Consider the following 22,365-nt stretch of genomic DNA (forward strand, 5'->3'; position numbering starts at 1 on the left):
GTGAAGTGCTAAGACAATTTCCAGTGTGTGTATTGTTGCACATTAAGGTAGTTTTGGTGTTTGAACTGTTAAAATAAAGAATTAGAAGTATGCTGAATATTAGAATACTAAGCAGCCACTGCATTGTACAAATACACAAACCTTTCTTTAATATTTCTTTTATAGCATCCAAACACATGCTAGTGAAGTTCTTCCTTCCTGAAATATTGCAACCTTTAACCATTTTGCCTCAATGTGTGTCAATCACTTTCCATCGCATAATCAAGACTTGACCTCATTCTTTCGATTGAATCCCAGCTGTGTACATTTAAATGAAGTCAGAAAAGTATAAACGTGAAACGCAGTAAATAACTTTGGCTTAAAGAAGGAAGCGGAGCTACAGGCTCCAGACCCGTATTAGTGAACATGAGGCATTTCCTGCTTTAAGCACTGAAAAATGTGCAGAAATACACCAATCACTGTAAAATTACCGGGTCATGTGAGGCTCAATGAAGCGCTCAGTGGCCTGTGTAAACAGCCAAACAGTTGGACGTTTGGATGCTGATGAGGTCGCCGTGGTAACGAGAGGAATGCCTGAGCTCCATCGTAGGGCCAGGTAGCATTTCACAGCTAATTGGCTTAATAAAAGGAGCTTAAGGTTGCAGATTATGGTTAAAAATAACAGGAAGTGATGATAATTTTGGCTCCAATCAGGTTCAGATGAGGTTCATAGTCATATTATTACAGTACAAACACACAGTTCACTGTGTTTTGAGCCTTTCACATGACAGAAACACAAAGTAGTGCATAACTCTGAAGTGGAAGTTAAAGTAAATGGTTTTCTAAATATTTGTTATATTCTCTTTGTTTATACAAGTAAATAAAGTCCAACTTCTTTCAGTAGATTTGGTGAACAGAGTCCACTGTCATTTATTTCAGAATAATCCCTGGTGCAGACAGAGAGGAGTAGAAAGTTGTGGGCTTGATTCCGACCCCTGAGGTACACCAAGATGCTGTATTGGTTTGAAATGTTTAGTAAATAACACTAGTTATGTGGAAACACTTTGTGGTCCACACTATGAGATAAATTGCATGTGCAGAAGTGATCTAACTCTTCCCCATTGTGAAACATGGTGGTGGTAGCATTATGCTGTAGGTCTGTATTTTTTCATTAGGGACATTACATTATGTCATACCTGCTTGTCTCCATTAGTCCTTGTGGACAGCTTTATGGCTTTAAGCAATTTTTAGCTCTACTTTGAGATGTAGTTTTTATTTCAGCCTCTTGGGGGCGATAATGTGCTGGTTTGTATATTGTCCAATCAAAGAAGAAGAGCAAGTGGAAAATTGTTGTTTATTACAGTAGAAAAGATGCAATTTTTGTTGGTTTGTTTCTTGAAAACACCAGATCTATCTTTATTTCCTTAAGATGAACTTTGCTGTTTTTCTTCTTCTGCTCATCATCCAACTAGTTATCTTTGGCGCCACCTTCTGACCGGAATGATAATTGTTTCTGAAAACACATACAGGTCACAGAATCGGGTCCCAGGTGTAGAGAAAGGTTAACCCTGATGAAATTTACATCATTGCGGTCTTGGTTCGGTGGAAGTGAACTCTGATGCGGTTTAATGCGTATGTGAACACCAAGTGGACCAGAGACTACTTCAAAAGACTCTTTTGGAAAATACAACCAAAACAAATGCACTAGCCTAGCGCTAGCAGCAGAAATGACTTGTCAAAGACTAAAGAGAAACCCTATAACCGCTAAACCACCCCTCCATTATCATTTACATTTTATGAAGAAGGAAGTAACAATCAGTGCTTTCATAGGTGATGTACCTTCTAGCTACAGTGCCTCCACAGGCGAGGAGCGGAACAGGTTGCCCCGAAGGGTTTGGTGGATGTGATTCAGTGTAGTGTGAAAGAGAACCGCAGCAGCTGGAAATAGAACAAATGTTGCAGTTTTGGTCCTCAATCAAACCGAAGCTACTGGACTATCAGGTGTCAAAACACACTCGGGCTCTGTCCACACAGGAATATTTCTTTTAGTTAAAATCATTTCAACCGTTTTTGCCTTGGTAACACCCTGAAATTATTGCCAGTATGAAAATGTAATACTTAGCAGCAACAATGGCAAATTACTTGTTCATCTTCTGGTTCATTTGTTTTATAATCCAAGAAGAAGCTCGACTTTGTTGTTCACTGTTGTTGACTTTGTTGTTTGTTGTCTTGTGTTTACCGCTGAACTCGTGTGGAGACTTTATGCCCTGTACTCCATGCTTAGCGCCACTTACAGGACTGGGGGAGGAAAAACAGCATCTTGAAAAATATCATCTTGTGAATGAAAACATTTCTGTACATAGGTGACTGCTCAACAGAACACCACATAAAAAGAAAACAAAAACTTAAATTTTGTGGACGTTATGTTCCCAAGTAAAGTACAAACTCTTCCGCCATCCTGTGACGTGTATTGGTACCTTGGGGTGCGCGCGTGAGCGTGAAGACTTCAGTTGTCCTCAACAGAGGAACACCTAAGCGGGGTTTGGTGGGTGCAGCTCTGCATCACTCCCCCTTCTTCCCTCCTCTTCCTCTCTCTCTGTCAGCGCGTGCCTCTCGGATGGAACAGCAGCTCGCAGTAAAGGCACAGCGCGAGCTCGCGAACTCACTCACTCACTAACGGCTGAACAGGAGCAGTGACAACTCTTCCTCCTCTTTCTCCTCCTCCTCCTGGCGGGATGGAGGGGTGCTGATCAGGAGCCGCTTCATCATCACCGTCATTACTGTCAGCACCGCCATCACCATCATCATCATCAGCACCGGGAGCGGAGCGGAGAGAGAGGGAGGCAGCGAGGGCGGAGCAGCCGCTCTCTGTGGGCTTAAAAAGTTGAGGAGGATCCGGTTTATGACCGGAGCACCGGAGGGGGCTCGGACCGTATCCTTCCTCCACCCCGCTGACACCGACGCGGTGTCTCTGGATTCACCGGGAAACCCACCCGCCGTGGTTCTGGATGGATTCGTTCTGGATTCCGGGTCAATAACGGACCTGCTTTTTTTTGTTCATCACCCAGAACCTGATGTCCGGTGCTGTGACGGATAGATAAATACTTTGTTCTTAATTATGTTCCAGTGTTTTAACGGTTCGGCAGGTTGGTGACTGTTCCCTGGAGGATTTACGGTGATATCAACGGATCAATAACGGATTTTCAGACGCGAGTCCGGTCCGGCGGCTTTCCCGAACGACTTTCACCGAGCTGTGCCGGGTCCAACGGATCCCGGGACGGCTCCTCGGTGACCGGCGTCTGGCCTCCGCTTCCCCCCGGGGATTGAGGAGGGGGCGAACCGCAGGCAGCACAGCAGGTGTCAGGGAGGGAATGTTCCCGGGACTGGACAGGTCTGCCGCCCCGGAGGGACCGAAAATTACCGAACGCTTCCGAACGAACCCAACGGCGGGAAAACGGGAGAAGTTCTCCGAGAATTTTATTGTTTCTTTAAAATTAGCAAATTTTTATTGAGCAGATTAGTCTATTCTATTGCTCAGTAACGATCTCATCATCCTCAAAATAGCTGCAGGATAAATTTTCCAAATTTTCACCTGTTATTCTTAGCTCAAATGGTCTTATAATCTTGAATATAAATCCTATTTCTGGATTTAAACCCACAACCAAACAGTTGAATCAGTTTTTATCTATAAATACCTATTAAAATTTAATCTTTTATCAATAAACCCTAATCCAATTTCAATAAATGTCAATTCCAGTTATCGATACATTTCAAGTCTCTTCAGTTCTAATCCCATTTTAATCAACATCAGCCCCTGCTATCCACCCCTTTCAATCCTGGTAATCAGTCGGTTTTAATCCCATTTATCAATCAGTTCTAAAACCATTTCTGTTAGTTTTAATCCTGATTATCAATCAATTCTAATCCCATTTCAATCCATCTGCCACATGAGGCGGTAGGAGTGAACGGTCTCCTCCTCTGTGAAATAAACCCACATGCTGCCTGTAAATTATCCACTTAAAGCTCTCTAGAGAAGAAACTGTGAGCCAGAGCCTGCAGTGAGGGTTATTAAGCGCCACATATTAGCACTAAATGCTCTGATTATTTCTAATAAGGGCAGACAAAGCTTTAACTATTCATCTGGGTAGTTTTAAAAAATTTTCAATAAACTTGCGCTAGAAATTTAACTTAAAGCCTGAAGAAATTTCGCAAATCCTGCAAACAAAAGCTTTTGTCTCTACTAGAATGAATTTATGACGCAAACTCTGTTAGTAAATGAGATTTTGATCTAATTTAAAAGTCCTGACTCAACAGCTCCACGCTGACCTTAATGTTCAGGAAGGCGTTTTAATCTCCAGCTGTGTCATCGTTTTAAACCCAAGAATGGGCTTTCTTTATGCTTTACTGCAGGTCTGGAGGAGCTTTAACTCTAAGCAAATTAACTTTACAGCCACCTGCGGACAATAAGTCGAAGGTTCAGGGCTCCTGCGTTTAGAGAAGCTTTGGTTGATGATCTCTTTTGTAGGACGTGTAAAACTCAGCTGAACTCTTTTATCCTTTCTGTTGTTTTGATGCAACTTCTGCTTAAAAAAAGTCAGGAAAACTGAGTATTTTTCCGATGGAGGTTTCTAATTTAGCTTCGGCAGCTGGTTTCCTGTGAGACTCTATGGATGGTGTTCTTGCTGGATATCCACATCCTCAACAGCATACCTCCTCTTCGTCCTCCTCCTCATCGTCTTTCTCCCTCTCAGTGTCCTGTACAGGAGAAATCGAGCCATGAGGCATTGATTTTCTTCTCGCCGCAAAACCAAAACGCACACGACCATCTCATCCATCCTGGCTTGTCAGGTTTGTTGGCTGAAATGAAAGAAGGGGTCAGAACCGAAGGACGTTTATCACCATCCGACAGTTAGGTCAAAGGTCATACCGACAAGCAAGCAGCTCAATCACCCATCAAATCATCTGGAAACCAGTCTGATTGGAGCGTAGATGAATGCTTTTCTGAACTGGTTTCCATAGGAACGTTTAATGCTCAATGGGACTCAACGACAGCAGCCCCGGCGCCATGCGGAACGGCCGCGGCCTCTCCGACCAGTGGGCGGAGTCAGTGGTGGTCCGGCCTCGAACCACAGAGCGCCACATCACGGTGCACAAGCGTCTGGTTCTGGGCTTCGCCCTGTCCATCATCACCCTCATAATTGTGACGGCGGTGGCCGTGGCGCTCAGCGTCCGCTTCGATGATTGCGGTGGTCGGGATCGCGGTGGAGGCAGAGGGGAGACGGGTTCCAGAGGGTCCGGAGGGTCGGGGAGACTTAACGGGAGCAGAGGGGAGAGGATGGGAGACAGAGGGGATGAAGAGGTGGTCCAGCCATGGAAAAACTCTCGGCTTTCGGGGTCAGTGAGGCCGCGGCACTACGACCTGCGGCTCGCCGTCTACATGGACAACTTCACCTTCTCTGGAGAGGTCAGCATCGAGCTGGAGTGCATCAACGCCACCAGGTTCATCGTGCTGCACGCCGACCGCCTCGAGGTACGTTGGCATGAGTTTCCTCTAATCTCAAGGGAGGTTAGCAAACTTTGCATGTCTGCAACAACTCAGTTTATGGGAGAACTTGTGGTGCAGAGTAAACTCCTAAAAACATCCTGAGCTACCTGAAACCTGATCCAGGTAGATTCAAGGTGACCAATTGTTCCAGAGCAGTCTTAACCTGATGAAGTTTGTGCTAGAACCTTACATTCAGTTTTTTAAACTTAAAAATGTGGCTTTATTGACCCTTTGCAACTATCCCCAAATGACATTGAGGCGCCATGATGAACGAGAGTATTGACGGCAGCGACTGATTATTTTTCCCACTATAGCCTTGGCTTCAACTTGTTGCAGTTAACTAATGTGTTTTCACAAAAGTTGGAAATGACTAGATTGGAAACTTATCCATAACTTCTCCCTCCTGACATGTTTATTGATTTGATAAAATTGTCGACTTTGTCTTAATTCATGCTGCATAATTTATACCACTGATACATAAATCCTTTACATCTGGTGCAAACTTAAAAACATCTAAAACCTGTTAGTCTAGATGCTAACATGTTTCTAATCTACATAGCAGATTAGAAACATACCGTCTCCATGATGCAAAATTATATTTCATGTTACTAATCCTACAAAAGAAGTATAAATGTTAATCTTATCATGTTTAAATACCAGTGCTTAAGATTGACGGCTCATTTTTAAAAGGTTTACCATAAAAAGTTTGGCTTACATTGAACAGAGTGACTGAATTTTTCCCGGTTGTTTTTGGTAATATGTATGTCGCTCAGAATTTTTAGAAAATATGGAAATAGCTTAGAAACTGACCTACCTGGCTTGTGCAACAGACCATGGAGTAACTTTAGACCATTTTTACAGTGAAACACCAAATATATTAGGCTACCTACTGTTTGTTTTTGACTTGCTTTTTAGCTAGCATCAAGCTTGTTTTGACGTCCATCATGGCGGAGGGGGGTGCTTTCTGAAGATAATGACGTCACATGCAAAGGGTCAACACCTCAGATGTCCAGATATGGTTTTTATTACACAGAGATTATAAACTTAAATAGATCTGAGAACCACAGTGAAAAATCCTGACTTTACTGAGTAAAATTTGGAGCCGTTAAAACTTCGGTAACCTGTCTTGAATCCTAACAGTTGAATTGTCTTGTGATAAACGCCACATCCCACAGGCAATCTTTTGTGACCGCAAATTAATCTTGAAATTCTAATTGTACATTTGTTTATGAAATCTTTATTATTTTTATACTCAGAAATAGCTTTTATGTCTTCCATTTTTGATGCTGAACTCCCCGGCAGAATAAATATTCATTGGATTTGTTCATCCGTCTCCTACGCTCCCGTTTACAGCAGCAAGTTGCAGCATTTATGACGGCATGAATTGATTCAGAACTGCATTTATTTTCCAAATCAAACATCATCCATAGGCTGGAGAGACACTTCCATTACGAAATTCAAATAAAACTGTAAATTATTGTGAATGAAAAGGGAAAGTTAAAGTCAATCAAACCTCGTGTGTGTGTATTTTATACCACTGTATTTGGAGCTAATTTTGAATTTTTCATCCATCTTGAGAAAGTTTTGGTTTTGGCTGCCACCAAGAAATGCCAATAAATGCAGTCAGTTTTATTGACTGTATTGAGATATAATTCAACATTTTCAGTGGAAAAAAACCACATTTTAACTCTTTATCTTTCTATAATCGCCTGAATGAGTCGTTCTATCTCAGTTACCAGCTCTTCTGTGAAATATTCAGTAGAAATCATGTCAGTGACATTTCTGGACCAGACCAGTGACTTCATTCTGTAAAAACCCTTCCAGTCAAAACTGATTCTTGTTATGGTTATAATGGGGCCAACATTAAGTTAATTAATTATTAACTTCATTCAGGTTAAAAAAGAAAGAATTCGTGTTTATGGTTTACTACCAAATCATGTTGCAGTTCACATCTCAAACATGAACTTGTTCTTCATTTATCACATCACTTAGTTCTTGCCACTTCATTTATCTCTGTTTAATTATGTCCTGACCAAATCCACATCTATGCTGTTGTTTCTGCTACTTACCTAAAAGTTGGATATGTTGTCAGAATAAGCTGCTTGTACTTCAGGTTTGTAGAAAACAGCATGAATCTGGAGACTTGTTACACTGTGTTGTTACCTAGCAACCCAAGCATAGCTTTGTCCAAACAGTTTATAAGTTTAAAAGACACAAATCAATGTTGACTGTGAATTGTGTCAAACAAAGTAAGGGGATATATTGGGGCAAGACCCCGAAACTCTTTCTCAAATCTCCACTTTGTTGAATTTTCATAAAGAACCATTTTAGTGACATAAAACTGAGTTTTCATGTGAATGAAAGTTCAAAACGTATAAAAATGTATTTATATCCCAGATATGTGGCTACATGTGGACTATGCCTTCGAAGATGAAAACATTTGGTCATCTGGTTTTATAAACACGCAATGACTTCTGGAAAAAAAAATTCAAGAGTTGCTGAGTTACAATCAATCAGTCACACAATTTTGTTTATAAAGCGCCCTTCATACTAAAAGCAGCTCAAAGTGCTACCCAGAAATCACTTTATGCATCCATTTTCATGTGTATAAAGTATGAGTAAACATTTAGGTAGGGGGTGTGGCCAGCAAGAGCTTATTTGCATAAAAGTGACAAAACCCTAAAAGGTTTCATTCTGAAAGGAGAGCAGAACTGAGCAGACTAAAACCTCATTATCTGAGTACCAATGTGAGCAAAATAGGTAAGGATTTGAGCTATTCTAGTTTGTTTTAAAAGAAAGCACAATCGATTCTCTTTAATGATTACATTGTCCCCATCTTTTGATAGCTACTACTACTAGCAAGGTCTAATGAAGTTGAGTTGTTGTGGCAATATGAGGACATTGTGCTGCTGACCCATTTGGACCACCAGGAAGGATGTGCAAAGATGGATCGTCATCATCAGTGACCTCAATCAACCAAACGTGAACAAAACCCTGGTGTTTGTCAGTTAAAGCCAAGCTTAAACCTTACTTTAGTTACAGATTTGCATTATAAAATGCTGCGACTTCTGAGTGTGTATTGATGCATTTTAAATGAAGCTGAGCTAAAACAGCAGCTGAAGCCTTCAAAAGCATTTCCTTAAGATGCTTTTTCAAACAAGAGTGTGTTTTCAGCCAGATGTCTGCTCTGCGTCTGGAAGAAAACCCCAAACAAAGAAACCCCATTCCCACTTTCGGCCTCCCAGATTCCTCTAACGAGGCTAATTAGCTGCCAAAGTTGCTGCTTCAGCCCGAAGTGGGATGGCAGGAGAATGCCTGGGAGAAACGCCGTGGCAACGTGATTTTTCACAGCGCTCATCTGGGCTAATGTGAGAGATGGATAAATGTGTCTAATTTGGGCCAGGGCCAATTAGGAGCCCTGTGGCCTGCCTGGTGTTTGTGTCCGGCTGCAGGTGAATTAATGGCTGTTGCTGGGCATCAGCTGCCCTCCTAAGGTGTCCTCACACTTAATGCAGTCTGAAAAGGTAAATGGCTGCCATGAATAAACCCAGAAAGCAAAAAACAGTGTAAATATAACAGCAGCTGGTTGGAGAGGGGGAGAAAAATGTTGAAATCTTTGGATTTTTGAGCCATTCCAGGAAAAAAAGCGGAGAAGTTTCTGCTGACCTTTTTAAAATGAAAGGAAAGCCCTGCAGGCAGCCGGCGGTTCAGCTCATGTCAATGATAATGAACAAGAGGCGCTTCTTTCCGCTCTAATTTCTGCTTCCTCCGGTCGCGTTCCTGCCGTCCTCCGGCTGGAACGCCGAGACGCTCCGGCCCTTTAAATCACTGATCCCTGGCGCTGGCGTTTTAACACCCGGCCCGTCTTAACGTGCGTATTGATTGGTCAGCTGATCTGACAGGACGGTGAGAGTGCAGAGGGGCTGCTGGGAAGCGACTTCACCGCTCTAACCTTGGCTGATTCCTAAAGCAGCGTTTTTATCGTTTTTCCATTATAGCAGGGCTGCGGTTCATTACCGGGTCGGACGGAGCCGTCAGATTTATTATTATTCAAACGGAGGCCGACAGGAATGTCGGCGTACGCTCTGCTGTGATCACAAACCAAATCTAGTTAGGATGGAGAGTTTTCAGTGACAGGAGTCTGAAACCACAGGCTGCTGGAGCGCCACAGTCTGACATCCAACGCTGCTTTTCTTCTTCTGCTCTGGGTTGATTGATGTTTTCACAGATACTCAGTTGAACTTGGGCCACGAATCAACTTTGATCCAAGCCATCCCATAATACTTTTGGCTGAATGTACACAAGGTGACATCCAAATAGAAAAACCCAATTCATATTTTTTGTCAGATTCTTTTTTTTTCTTTTCTTCAGCAGTTTATTCTGAATCCCATCAACCAGCTAAATTTCTGGGATCTGTTAGCAAATCTGTTAGCTTGGGCTAACAGATAATAGATTGGTCTGGACAACAAATCAGAAACAATATAAGTGGACATTTCATCACTATCAATGATTAATATGCCTAATAGAATATTCAAAAAATTGAGTATTGAATTCCAATCCAGAACCACACAGCATTCTGGGAGATGTAGGCGGAGAGAAGGTTTAAGCTGCTCAACCCTAGCTAAGCAAGGTTGGTGGAATCAACTAACTCACTCATTTTTTGGTTGCCTAGCAACAAAATGCTGAGTAACATCAGTTTCAAGTTCCCCCAACTTCAGTTACCTAGCAACAACTTGTTCAGTAACTGGCACAGCAGCAGTTTAAGGTTTTGCCTCATAACTGCTTAAAAATAAAAAAAACAATGATGCGAAGAGAAGATCTGTGGATAAAACAGCCAGTATTTCAGAAATTAAAAACAAAAGACTAATCAATAATTATTGATTTTGGCTGATATAAAACACTTTTATCATGATATGTTTTTCAGCCATTTCGTCCAGCTCTGATGTGACCCAAATCCCGACTTTTTCATGACAGTCTGAACGGCCCAATTCAGTTCTTTCCCTCTTCCGTATGTGGAACTAAATCGTATCTGATAATTTTCAAAGCGTCTGAACTGATAGAATCGGGAGAGGATCTTTACTTTAGCTGTGAGATCTCCAGGAAACACAAAGAGCTGATTCATCAGTGCTCGTGTCCTGGACTGTTGCTCCTCTGTTTCTGGTATCGTATCATGCAGACAAATGCCCCAAAACTCACTGATTATAGATAAATCTGGATTTCTTTCCTCCTCTTTTTGGACAAAAGGAGAAGTGTTCAAATCCAAAAATACTTTATTGATCCCAAAAGAAGTGGAATAAAAAAATCATGAACCATCTGCAGATAGTCAGGTTATTTAAGGCTGTTATTTATTCTTTTGTCCTTTTTGTAAGGGAATAAGGGCCACAGCAAAAAAAGAAAAATAAATTCTGACATTTTCAGAATTCTTTTCTCAGAATTTTGACTTTATTTCTTAAAATTCTGGCTTTTTTCCCTCCTAAACCTTTTTTCTCAGGTTCTTTTCTCTCAAAATTCTGACTTTTTCTCAGTTTTTTTCCTCCCAAATTTAGTCTTGAATCTCAGAATTCTGTGATTAAATTCTGAACCTTGATGGGGAAAAAAAATGAATTTTGAGAAAAAACGTTTTATGACAGTGACCCTTCCTGTGTTCTTCACTTTCAAGTTGTTTCAGTAGGTCAACATGCAGGGACGAGGACCAAAATGAAATTGAAATAAAAATCTGTGAAAATGTTTAAGTCTGCCTGCTTAAAAGCAAGAACTAAAGAAGTGATGACTGGTTTTAAACCATAGTGTCTTCTGTTTGTAACTTATTGAATATGTTAGACAGTTTTGAGGCACCTGGCTCCCCAGGGTGCCTCCCATCCTGACTGAATCACACCAAGCCGTCCTCAGCGGCTCTTTACCAGCAGCTTCAGGTTTTTACAGCCAGGATATTAAAGAGTTGTATCCAGAAACGTGTCCATGTTTCCAGCGGGGAGCGTCTCCACGAATCCGGCCAAATTACAAAGCAATTTGAGGCGTTTGAAGGCGCCTCGGAGCTGCTGACTCAGCAGAAAAGCCTGAAACAAATCCGTTTAATCCCAACGTTTCCTCTCCATGTCAGCAGAGCCTCTGTCCTCATCGACCCATTCCTGAACGCACCGCGCTGCGGGACCAAGCCACACTCTGCCTCTAATTGGACCCAGAGGTTGGGAAGAGCCCGTCCCAGTAACACCAGTTAGTTAATGCGGGCTTCATTACTGGCTGATGAGTGGTTGAGGTTTGATCCTTCCTTCTGCCGGCTTTCAGAACTACATCTGCGTCGTTTTATGTTCTGTTTGGGCTCCTGGGAGCGCCGTAACTGGGCCAGTCTTAAGTAAATATTAGCAGTGCAGGAGTATTTTGGTAAGAAGGTCAGACGCAGAGTACGCAGCGAGTAAAACCAGGCTCGGCTTTTTCTCTGTTTACGTTCAGAGTTGCGCTGCCGGGCCCGTGTCAACCAGCCGCTGATTTCAGGACGAAATGCAAGAAAGTATCTAATTCAAAGTGGAGCAGAATCAGGAAGCACATTCCTTTAATTTCATAAATATGACTCTGAAAAGTGTGGCATGCGTCTGTTAGAACCTTAAAGGGCTGAAATGGTGAACCGGATTAATTGTAATGAATCTATTATTGACATAATTTAGTAATTAGTTATAGTAGTAGTAGTATGTAGTAATTGATTTATCATTAACTGTGTGCTCCTTCTTTTGGTTAATAAACTTTAGAGCAGTAATTTAGTCAAAACTGCACAAAAATATTTACATTTAGAAAATAAAGTTGAATTGTTTTGTAAGTATATTTTAGCTGCAGATGAATCTGTTGCTATAAAGGATTAATCAATAATTGAATAATTAATAATTGTATTTGCATCCAGAAATGTTAATGTTCTTGAAATTTTTTTAGATTAATCTAAAAACTTAAGGTTCTTTTTTTTTTTAAATTAGTCACACAATTTCTGAGTTTTTTAATAGAAATGATGAATGATGAAATTTTTCTTTTTTTTCAAAAAAAAAAGAAACCTGTTACCTGTAGATAAATATGCTGTAGATAAATGCTCTACAATCATGTCCTCTGTGGATAAAACCCCCAGATTAAACCGGAAATTTTAATATCGCTGTTTGAGCTCATTTCTACATAAAATATGGCAACAAACTTCTGACCAATCACGGCGTATCTTGATTCGGCATATTTGCGGTGTTCCCGACATGTTCAGTCTTCATTTTGTGAACTTTACACACTGTAAACCTCACACTGAGCTTCGTCTCAAGTAAAAACACAGATTTGTCTAAATATTTGCCTTCGACGCGGTTGAATACATCTGTCTGTCATTTTTGTACTTTCTTCTTTGTTGTGGCGTTATCCGCTCATGCGTACGCTCCAGTAGCCTCTGCGTGGTGACGTCATGACTTTCGGTGTAGTTTCAAAATGGTCGCCGACGGACTTCAGATTTTTTTTACTTTTTAACATCGATTTTGGAAAAAAATTCAATAGATTCTGATTAGAAGTAAATGAGAATCAATATTATGTTTATTGATATGTTTAAATCAATACTTTTGGTTTTTTTTAACCAGACGGCAGCTCCTTCTACTGTTAGCTCGATGAGGTAAGTGGCTGAAGAGGAGCTGATGAAGGCAGAAAACCCTTCAATGAGGGGCTGATTCTGCTCCAGTCAGGATCACGCTTCACACTCAGCAGCTGATTAATTTTAGAAAGCAGCTCCTTGTTCTTGTTGCGTCATCTCACACTTGAAAAGAATCAGAGTTTAGATGTTTCTTTTTGTGTGAAGTGTTGGGTCCTGCTCCGCCCGCCGAGTTGACCCACGGAGCCCGGTTCACTCTCAGCCGCTGATTAAACCGCTCAGGACTGAGTGGGAGAGCCGCTTCTGTCCTCCATCTTGTTAGTTACTTTGCACCTGTTTGCTTTGATGATTTTTTTTTTCTCCAGCGTGCTCTGAGTTTGGTGACATTTCATTTAATTACCATCCAATCCCCAGTCAGCTTGAACTTGAGCTGCGGTCTAATCAGCCGGGACAAGTGAGAGCACCTGTGATGCTCTGGGCCTGTAATGAGCCGGGCGCCGCGCTGCTGTCACATGTGATTCTCTCCTCGCTCTCACTGCTTCTGTTTCTTCATCTTATGGTCAGTTTGAGTTCACAAACGCACAGCTTTTCCCTTCTGCTGCTATTTGGGGAAATCTGTCAATTAATTCAGCAACATGTCCGCCAGTCAGAGGAACAGCTGGGAGATTAAATGGTTCATAATGTTGTAGTTTGTCATAGTTTATCCAAACAGAGGGCGCCGTTCTGGGAATCCAAACGGATCTATTGTTTATTTTAAATCAGATGAAGAAACGAAACCATTGCACATTATTTCCATTTTATTCTAGATAATTAAAACATAATGCATTCATGATCTGCATGTTATCATGGAGCAAATTGTTGCTTTCATCATTATTTTCAACTTGAAAACCAACAAAATTTAGTTTGTTGTGCTGCAGACAATCAGACAGTAAGTTAAGTTTCAAAATGAAAAGAAACGCAGTTTTCTGTTTTAAAGGGGGAAATTAAACAGTTTCTGTTTAGTTTTGGGGTAAAATGCCATGTTTAGTGACATTGGGCGTCATGATTCAGTTTTGTTACCTGACGGTGTGATGTTTAGCTTTATGTAATGAAATGCACCGTTTTGTCTTGTTTCATTTTTGTTGTGTGACAAAACTGTTTAGTGATTTTAAATGAGAAAATGAAACAGTTAAACAATTCAGTGTAATTCTGGATTAAATGCAGCTTTTGGTGTCATTATTCAGTAAAATGTGTCTTAATGAAGCAACGCAGCACAATTCTTTATTTGTTGAAAAATCAGATTCTGTGACTTGATGGGTTGAAATATTGAGCTCTAAATCAATGAGCTGAAGTTTCTGAAATCATTGCAGATTAAAATGTTGCTCTTCACATTGTGACAGCTTGAATATTTTAAAATGGTTCCAGATAAAACTTTTCTATTTGACATCACTGTAGGTCGATGTCGTTCATTTTCTGCCCTCGACATCATTACTGTCGAAATGTTGCCCTGCCAATAATTGACATCGTGATTGACATCGTTTCAGATTGAAATGTTTCTCTTGAATTCATGTCTGTTTGAATTGTTCTTTGACATTTCTACCATTGAAATGACATTTTTAGTGTCATTATTCATTAACATGATGGTTCAAAATGTTGCGTTGAGGTTGAAACGTTGCTCCTGTTGTGTTGCTGCGCTGCGTTCAGCAGGTTGCATGTCAGTGAGTCCATCTGAAATATCACAGGTTGAACTGTTTGAATCAGTGGTTTTATTCCTTTAGAGTTTTATTTCAGATTTGTAAAGTTTTGTTTTGTTCTTGAAGATGTTTTCTGACTCCTGCATCAGTGGAGAGTTAGAAAAGTTACACATGAAGGATGTTTGACAGATGATAAACTCCAAACCTCCTCCTCTGTTCAGGTGGACCGGGTTTCCGTGGCAGCAGAGAGCGGCGCCGGCAGCCGGGCCGCCAACAGGCCGGGGGGCGGAGTCATGCGCGTCCACCGCCACTTCCCCTTCCCGACCAATCAGATGTACGTGGTGGTTCTGCACCGCGAGCTGAAGCCCGGCAGGCTGTACCGCCTCAACGTCAGCTTCGACGCCGCCATCGAGGACGAGCTGCTGGGATTCTTCAGGAGCTCCTATACCCTGCAGCGGGAGAGACGGTACACACACACACACACACACACACACACACACACACACACACACACACACACACACAGAGCAGCAGGTGGTTCAACTAGAAAAGGTCACAGCCTCACACCCACGACATTGATTAACTCTCACACACCATAATGTGTGTGTTGCAGCTGTCAGACCACACACACACACACACACACACCGTCTCTCCCTCTTTATGAAATTCCCAGAAGCCCCGTGTTGTTTCCACGTCAGGTCTGGTCCCCAAGGGACTGATGGGAAACCGGCTTTGAGCTGATGCGTGTTTGTGTTAGCGCTCTGTACTCAAACAACTTATTGGCTTGAATCCAGTTTCCAGGCTCCTGATTGGTTGTTGCTTTGGGTTTCTGATGTAAAATGTGATTCTGCAGCTAATGCCTGAGACAGATTACTGAATCATCTGGGCTGTGACTCAGATTATTGACTGAGATTATTGACTGTAATCTTCAGATGAAGATGATGAGTTTGGTGCTCGGTTCTCTCAGGTGAGGTTTTAAAAACTAAACCTCACCTGAGAGTCAGGCTGGAAGGAGAATAGAGGAGCCTTATTTTAGTTGGTTTACTCCACCGCATCCCACAATGCAACACAAACCTGGCAGCCGCTTCCCTGTAAGCAGCTGCTAACTCTGGAGTTTGTCTCTTTGTGGTAGTTTACTGAAATACAACCACAAAAGCCTGGAAACATCCAGGTCCACTCGCCGTGTTTCCATCAACTTATTTTTATTATTCGTACATTTTGAAGGATGCAAAATTCAAAATAAATTCCTCAACAGAAAAGTTTTTCTGCTCACTTGAGTTTGCTCTCTCAAAGATCAATATTTAACTTTAATTTAGTAAACACTTTGGAACTATACAATATTTTAAATGTCCAAAATAAAACTAAATAAATAAATACCAACTATGTCAATGTCAAACTTATTTATATAGCACTTTTAAAAACGGGTTTAAACTGCACCAGTAGAGAGAATTTTTGTATTTAATTTTTTTCTTGAAAGTTTTTTTTTTAATACTTAGTTTTTGTCATGGATGAAACTGGTGTCCTGCTAACTTTATGGAAAGCTGTAAAATAGAAATGATCAACCGTCCAAGTTTAGTTTCCAGAGCTGAAAGTGATGAAAACATTCATTGTAAATTGAATTTATGGCGCTGAAGCCAGCCATGTTTATTTAGCTCAGTAATGTGTTAATTAGTGCTAATGAGTCGGAGTTCTGTACCTGCCAAGAAGCTGCTGCTTGTTCACTCCGTCAGACAGCAGCTGATGAGGTTCTGATCAGCAGAGAGGAAGAACGGGACCGGATCAGAACCGGAGCAGGACTGACCAACGTTAACCGTCGTTGTTTTAATCTCTACAGTAACGTGATCGGTCCGGTTTGACATTAAACAGGCAGCGAACTGATCCCATAGAAATAACAGCAAACATCAGCAGCAGACGGTTAACGCTTAAAGAAAGCTGCAGAGGAACATGTTCTGTCTTCACAGGTTGTTTTTTCCTCTAATAGGTGAAATTATCGCTCCCACTTCAGCTTCATGCTGCGTCGTCTGCCTGAGCTGCTGCAGCGCTGTAGGTTATCATTTTAAAACCATTATCATCAACAGTCTGAACGTTTCAGTCAACGTGTCACAAACCTGCAGGGAGTTATGGTCCAACTTATAAAACAATATTTATCACATTAGTTTAACTTATTGGTTTGTTCTGAATGAAACTTAAAGAGAAAAACAACAAATGAAAGATCAAGTAGAAAGAAGTTGCAGTAAAAATCTTTATTCCTTCATTAAATCAGCTGCTATTAATATTTACAAACTAAACATTAGAAACATGTTCTCTTACTGTCACATTTTAATAAAACAAACTGCATTACAACAAAGGTTTCAGTCTCATAAGAATCTCTATAATCTAAAAATAATCATGCTGAAAACTACAAGAATAGTCGCCAATGAAACAAACAGGAAGCGCTTTTATTTTGGAGGAGCCTGAAATATCCTCACACATTAACAACAAAAGACTTTAAGTGAAGCTTGAACAGGTTGTTATAAACTTGTTCATAAGTTGGATCTCAAGTCTTTAGACTACAAGGTAAAGTTTTAATTTTTGTTTTTGTTCCAACTAACTTATGACTTGACATGTCAAAAAAAAAAAGGCCAATAAACAAAAATAAATTCTGTTTATTAAATCCTTTTTAAACTAAAAATTCCAACATTTCTTGCTCTAACTCATCACTCAACATATTTGGTGCTTTTTTAAAAGTTTGATAGAGTTTTGGTATGGAGTTAATTTCCTGCCATAATGTTCCACAAAGATAAAACTTATTTTACAAACAAAGTGTCCCTCTTTCATTTGAACCGCTCTGCTCTCACAAACATGAACTAGAACTAGATTTTACTGTCATTTTTGGAAATTTTCCTGTAGATGTTATGTCTCAACGGCGCCCCCTGTTTTCATACGGGAGTGAATACTTCATTCAGTTTTAGGTATTACGTGACTTTGGCAGAAACTTTCCGTAGTTTCAGATTGTTCTGTATGTGATTGGAGATCAGTTCCAACTCCATACAGTTTAATTTGTTTGCAATATTTTGGCAGGAAATTATCTCCATATTTTTTAATCCAAAGATTAGAATAATGTAATTTTAATTTTTTCTGTTGGATTACAAACTACCAAATAATCTGCAGCACATTTTTTACTTTTCATTACTACCTGTTGCTGTTTGTTTGGATTAAAAAGTTTATTCAGGTGAGTTTATGTCTGACTGATTTAAAATGAAAGCAGAGAGGTCTCTGTGCTTTAATTTAACCAAACTTTGACGTATTACGTTTTTTACATTAGCAATCAGCAGCATTCACTTCAGACTGTTAGTCTACAGCGTAGAGTAAATGAAGGAATCTGGCTGCGGTTCAAACTGTTGATGTTTTTCAGTCGGTGTGAAAACATCCAGTAATATAAAAATGTTTTGCTGCTGAACAGATTAATTTAATTTCTGCTGCACTCTGATGATTGACCTGATCTGCAGGTCAGGATGACGGGAACTGTCTGATGTGTTTTTTCTTTATCATATTTCTGTCGCCTGCAGGCGTTGATGTGAACAAAGAGAGAGAATATAATGAGGTGAAATAAAACCGATGTAGAGACTGGTTTTATCTTAGTTCGTGTCCCGGTTGCCATGGTTTTTGTCTTTAAAGTGTATTTGCAGCAGTTTATTAGAAAAATGAAATCTGGCCTGATTTCCTTTCTGCCAGACGTTCTGGCACACACTGAAGTAAAACTCTGCACCAATCACACCCTTCCTGCGTGTGTGTGTGTGTGTGTGTGTGTGTGCGTGTGCGTGTGTGTGTGTGTGTGTGTGTTTACTTTTCCCATGTTCCCTGGCAGTGTGTGTTGGGATCGATCTGGAATCGATGTGGCAGCTGCTGCACCAGCGCAGCTCGATCACAACACAACGAGCGGCTAGTTAAAGTTAAACGCAGCTTCTGAGGGGAAACCTGCCCACTGTCCGCTCTGTGCACAACCTGATTGGTTTAATGTCGTAGGAAAGACAAACTGGCTTTTCTGAGCAGCGCGGTGCGTCTACACCAGCAGAATAAAGATTTTTTTTAACACACGGCGTTGCTGAGAGCAGCGGTTGGACGGATTTGTTGGAGTTAATCTGGGTGAATATGGGAAGCCAGAATCCTAATTTATCTGAGGAAAGCTGATGATTAATGTGCTCTGAAGGCTCTCCCCTGGCCCATGCTGCTGTTTTCTAGTTAGCTGCCATCTTGAAACAATCGAAGCATTTCTGGTAACTGACCAGAAACAGAAAAGGGATTTTCTGATTTATTATCTGGTGATTAACTTTATGTTGCATGTATATTCACTCAAAGGTAAGAATGTAAAAACACAAAATAAGAATGTTTGTTCACTAAAGTCAAATTTACAGCAGATGAAAATGATACTGGATAGTTATTAAAAATAAATTGCAACTGATCATTTGTGTATTTGTTACAGAAGGCAATTAGTGCCACTGCAAAAATAGAACGAGTATGCAGACTGTTAGACCCCCAAATTCTGGTATAAAAGTTGAAATTCTGAGGAAAAAAATGTTAAATTTTGAGATAATTTTTGCTCCCAATGGCTCCAATGCTCTGCAATTATTAAAATATTGATAGAAAACAAAGCAAGTTTATTTGTGTAGCACATTTTCAGCAACAAGATCATAAAAAATGTTAGAAGTAAAATAAACATTACATAAGTACAGGAAAACATCGACAAACTACACTTTGATTTATCAGTTATCAGCAACTTGATTTACAGGAAATATACTGCTGGAGAAATGGACTTTTAAATCAAATGTTCCTGGAGAACTTCCTGCTGCAAGCAGCCTGTGTGTTCTGGGACTGTACAGTACTGAGGCGACTGTTGGCTTCAGGAGTAGCTTGATGCAGCCATGCAGCTAACGCTAACCCTCTGTGAGATTAGCTTAATATGTGGAGCTCCGCTAAACCCCAGACTGAGTTTAAATACTTGTGAGGCTGATGGAGGGAGAATGAATTAGTCCAGTTAAACCAGTTTAGTTCTGCTCTGATGGTCCCTCAGAACAGGAACCATCAGCGGGACGAGCCACAAGGAAACCTTTATTTTAATTCAGTTTGTTGTATTTTGGCTCCAGGTGGTTTTGAATTTAGTGACTTCTATCAGTTTTTCCTTTAAACTCCTCGGTGTTTCCTGGTTTCTCATTTTTAGACATCAACATGGAGAACCAGAGATGATCAGAGACGATAAATGTGATTTAAAATGTATTAAAGGCGACTTATTTTACAAAATTCTTACATTGAACTTTTTTGTATTTCCACTTGGTTTTCTAATTCTTCTAAAAACAGACCAAGCATTTTAAAAACAAACTACCCAGCTGCGTTTTAGTAATAAGTTTGTTTTTTGGTGTCTGGAAAATATGCCGTTTCAAAAACCTTCCAATTAAGTCACACTGTGCTGTTACCTAGCAACCCCAGGTGAGCTCCAGCACGTTTGGTCACCTGGTTTTAGTTATTGACTTACCATCCAGAAACCACTTGATGCATTCCTGTTGGTTGTGAAGGAGGCTCCAGTTCTGCTTTTCAAAGATGTACAGTTGTATAATTGTGGATCTGTAAGCAGCCATTTCCACATGCAAGTGTAAACTTTGAGTTTGGGGCTTATTGGATTTAAAGTGACAGGAGGCCCTAAAACAGCTTAACAGACTAAAATCTTATTTAAAAAAGATTTTATTCAGAAAAATGTATTGAACATGTTTGGTTTAGGCCATAGACCAACCCTAGCTTGTTAAAGGAAGCATAATAGATTAATCATTAACCTTTAATGATAATGTCTGAGTAACGTCGGTCTGAAAAGTGTAATTATTATTACTTGATGTATCAAACCACACTGAGCCTCACACTGTGGATGATAAGATGATTTTAGGATAGGTCAAAGTTCATGTTCTCCTCCAGACTGGAGGAACTCAAGGGATGAAGAGCGGTTTAAAACTTTTGCCCAGCAGCAGCGCTACATTGGCAGGAAGAACATGATGGTCCCGGAGTCTTCCTGGCCGGATCGTCAGACTAATTTCCCAGAAATTTCTCCCACACGCTAAACGATGTCCATAACTGCGCTTGGTTAGGCAGAATTGATCCCGCCTGAAATTGGCCATGAAATGAAACTTAATTCAATTCCTCACAGCGTCCTCATCCTCACCTTCGTCCTCCGGCCTGAGAGGAAGGGATCAGAGCAGGAAGGGGCTGTGGCTCCGCCCCCTGCAGCCACAGCGTTCCTGTTCCCGACAACTTCCTGTTTAAATCGAGTTCTTCCTGTTCGCCGTCAGTCGGCGTCTCAGGGAGAAATCCTCTAAAGTTTGTTCCTTTCTGCTCCGCCGGGCTGAGAGGAGGAAGAACAAGAAGAGAACAAACTTCTTTACACAATTTAATCTGAGTTTAAATCCACTTCCAGCTTTCTCTCCAAATCCGCTGCAGGATTTTTCTGAAGTGAAATCTGAAAAGTGTGGCCTGCATTTTATTTTTTTTTTTCAGCTCTGACTGACTACAGAATGAACATTTTTAGTTCAAGCTCAGATCAGTCAGAGAGGCATCTAATCTCAGAGATTCTCAGTTGGATTTAAATCTGGGCTTTAACTAGGCCATTCTGACATGAATGTCTCTGACTGGATGTTCAAAAACTAGTGAAAAAAAAAGGCCTAGTCAAAGTTCGTACTTTTACAGAGAATCTGTGGCAGGGACCAGAAACAGAAAGAAGTGGAACTGAGAAAGGAAAAACGTCTTCAAATTCGTCTTTTCTAACAAACCTGTGGAAGAAAAACACTCCAGAGAAAAAGAGGAGAGAAAAGAGGAGTGGAAGCGAGAGACAAGGATGAGGAGGACTGGGAAGAAAATGTGTAAAATAAATAAAAAAGGATGGATTATCAAAGGAAAGAGGAGGAGGAGGGAACGAGTGAAGCCAGGTGGAGGTGAAAAAAGAAGTAAATCCTCAACAGAGGTGAAGAAGAAAAAAACATGAAGAAGAGAAAGAAGAGAAGAGGAGTCAAAGTGATGAAGAGGAGGGATTACGCTCAGACGATGGACTGCATGAAGAAGAGAAGGAAATCTGAAAATGAGAAGGAAGGATGAGGATGGAGGGAAGGATAAACGGATGCAGAGAAGCAAATTGAAAGGAGCTGTGGAGAGGTGAGGAAGAGGAGGAGGAGGAAGAAGAGGCGAATAATAAACAGAGAGGCAGGCGGAGGGAGAGAATAATGGAGGGAGCCTGAGAGGGACGAGATAAAGAGAGGATCTATTAGAGTGGAGGAGGATGAGCCTGTTACACACACACACACACACACACACACACGATGTGACATCCTGCTGCCACGGTAACGCCTGTTCTAACAATAATCCTGATTGACTGGCAAACACACACACACACACGCATTCATGAAGTGATACTCTGCTTAATCTGAACGAGAGTGGAGAAGTGGATATGACATCACTTCCTGCCGAGATCGAACGAATGTACCTTGTTCAGAATCAGAGATGTGAAGAAACTGTTGAGTCAGCAGTGTGTTATTATCACACACACACACACACACACA

The 22,365-nt window shown here is 40.9% G+C and overlaps 1 protein-coding gene across 18 annotated transcripts in view; it reads left to right on the top strand.

Annotated features, from left to right (window-relative positions):
* Positions 1-2,480: 2,480 nt before the first annotated feature.
* LOC122826410 (thyrotropin-releasing hormone-degrading ectoenzyme-like) overlaps positions 2,481-22,365 on the top strand; it is a 185,169-nt gene continuing 165,284 nt past the window's right edge. For 16 of the 18 annotated variants that reach the window (XR_006369785.1, XR_006369786.1, XR_006369784.1 and 13 more), the window contains exons 1-2: positions 2,482-5,509; positions 15,016-15,260. Coding sequence is in view for 13 of the 18 variants with exons in the window: in XM_044108230.1 (XP_043964165.1) it covers positions 5,015-5,509; positions 15,016-15,260 (740 nt within the window). In the remaining 5 variants the exon portion in view is untranslated. Of the gene's footprint in view, positions 5,510-12,740; positions 13,146-15,015; positions 15,261-22,365 lie in introns of those variants that run through there. The other 2 variants (XM_044108221.1, XM_044108234.1) reach the window with 2 other exon arrangements.

Source organism: Gambusia affinis, linkage group LG23, assembly GCF_019740435.1.
Source record: "Gambusia affinis linkage group LG23, SWU_Gaff_1.0, whole genome shotgun sequence".
Lineage (NCBI taxonomy): Eukaryota > Metazoa > Chordata > Actinopteri > Cyprinodontiformes > Poeciliidae > Gambusia > Gambusia affinis.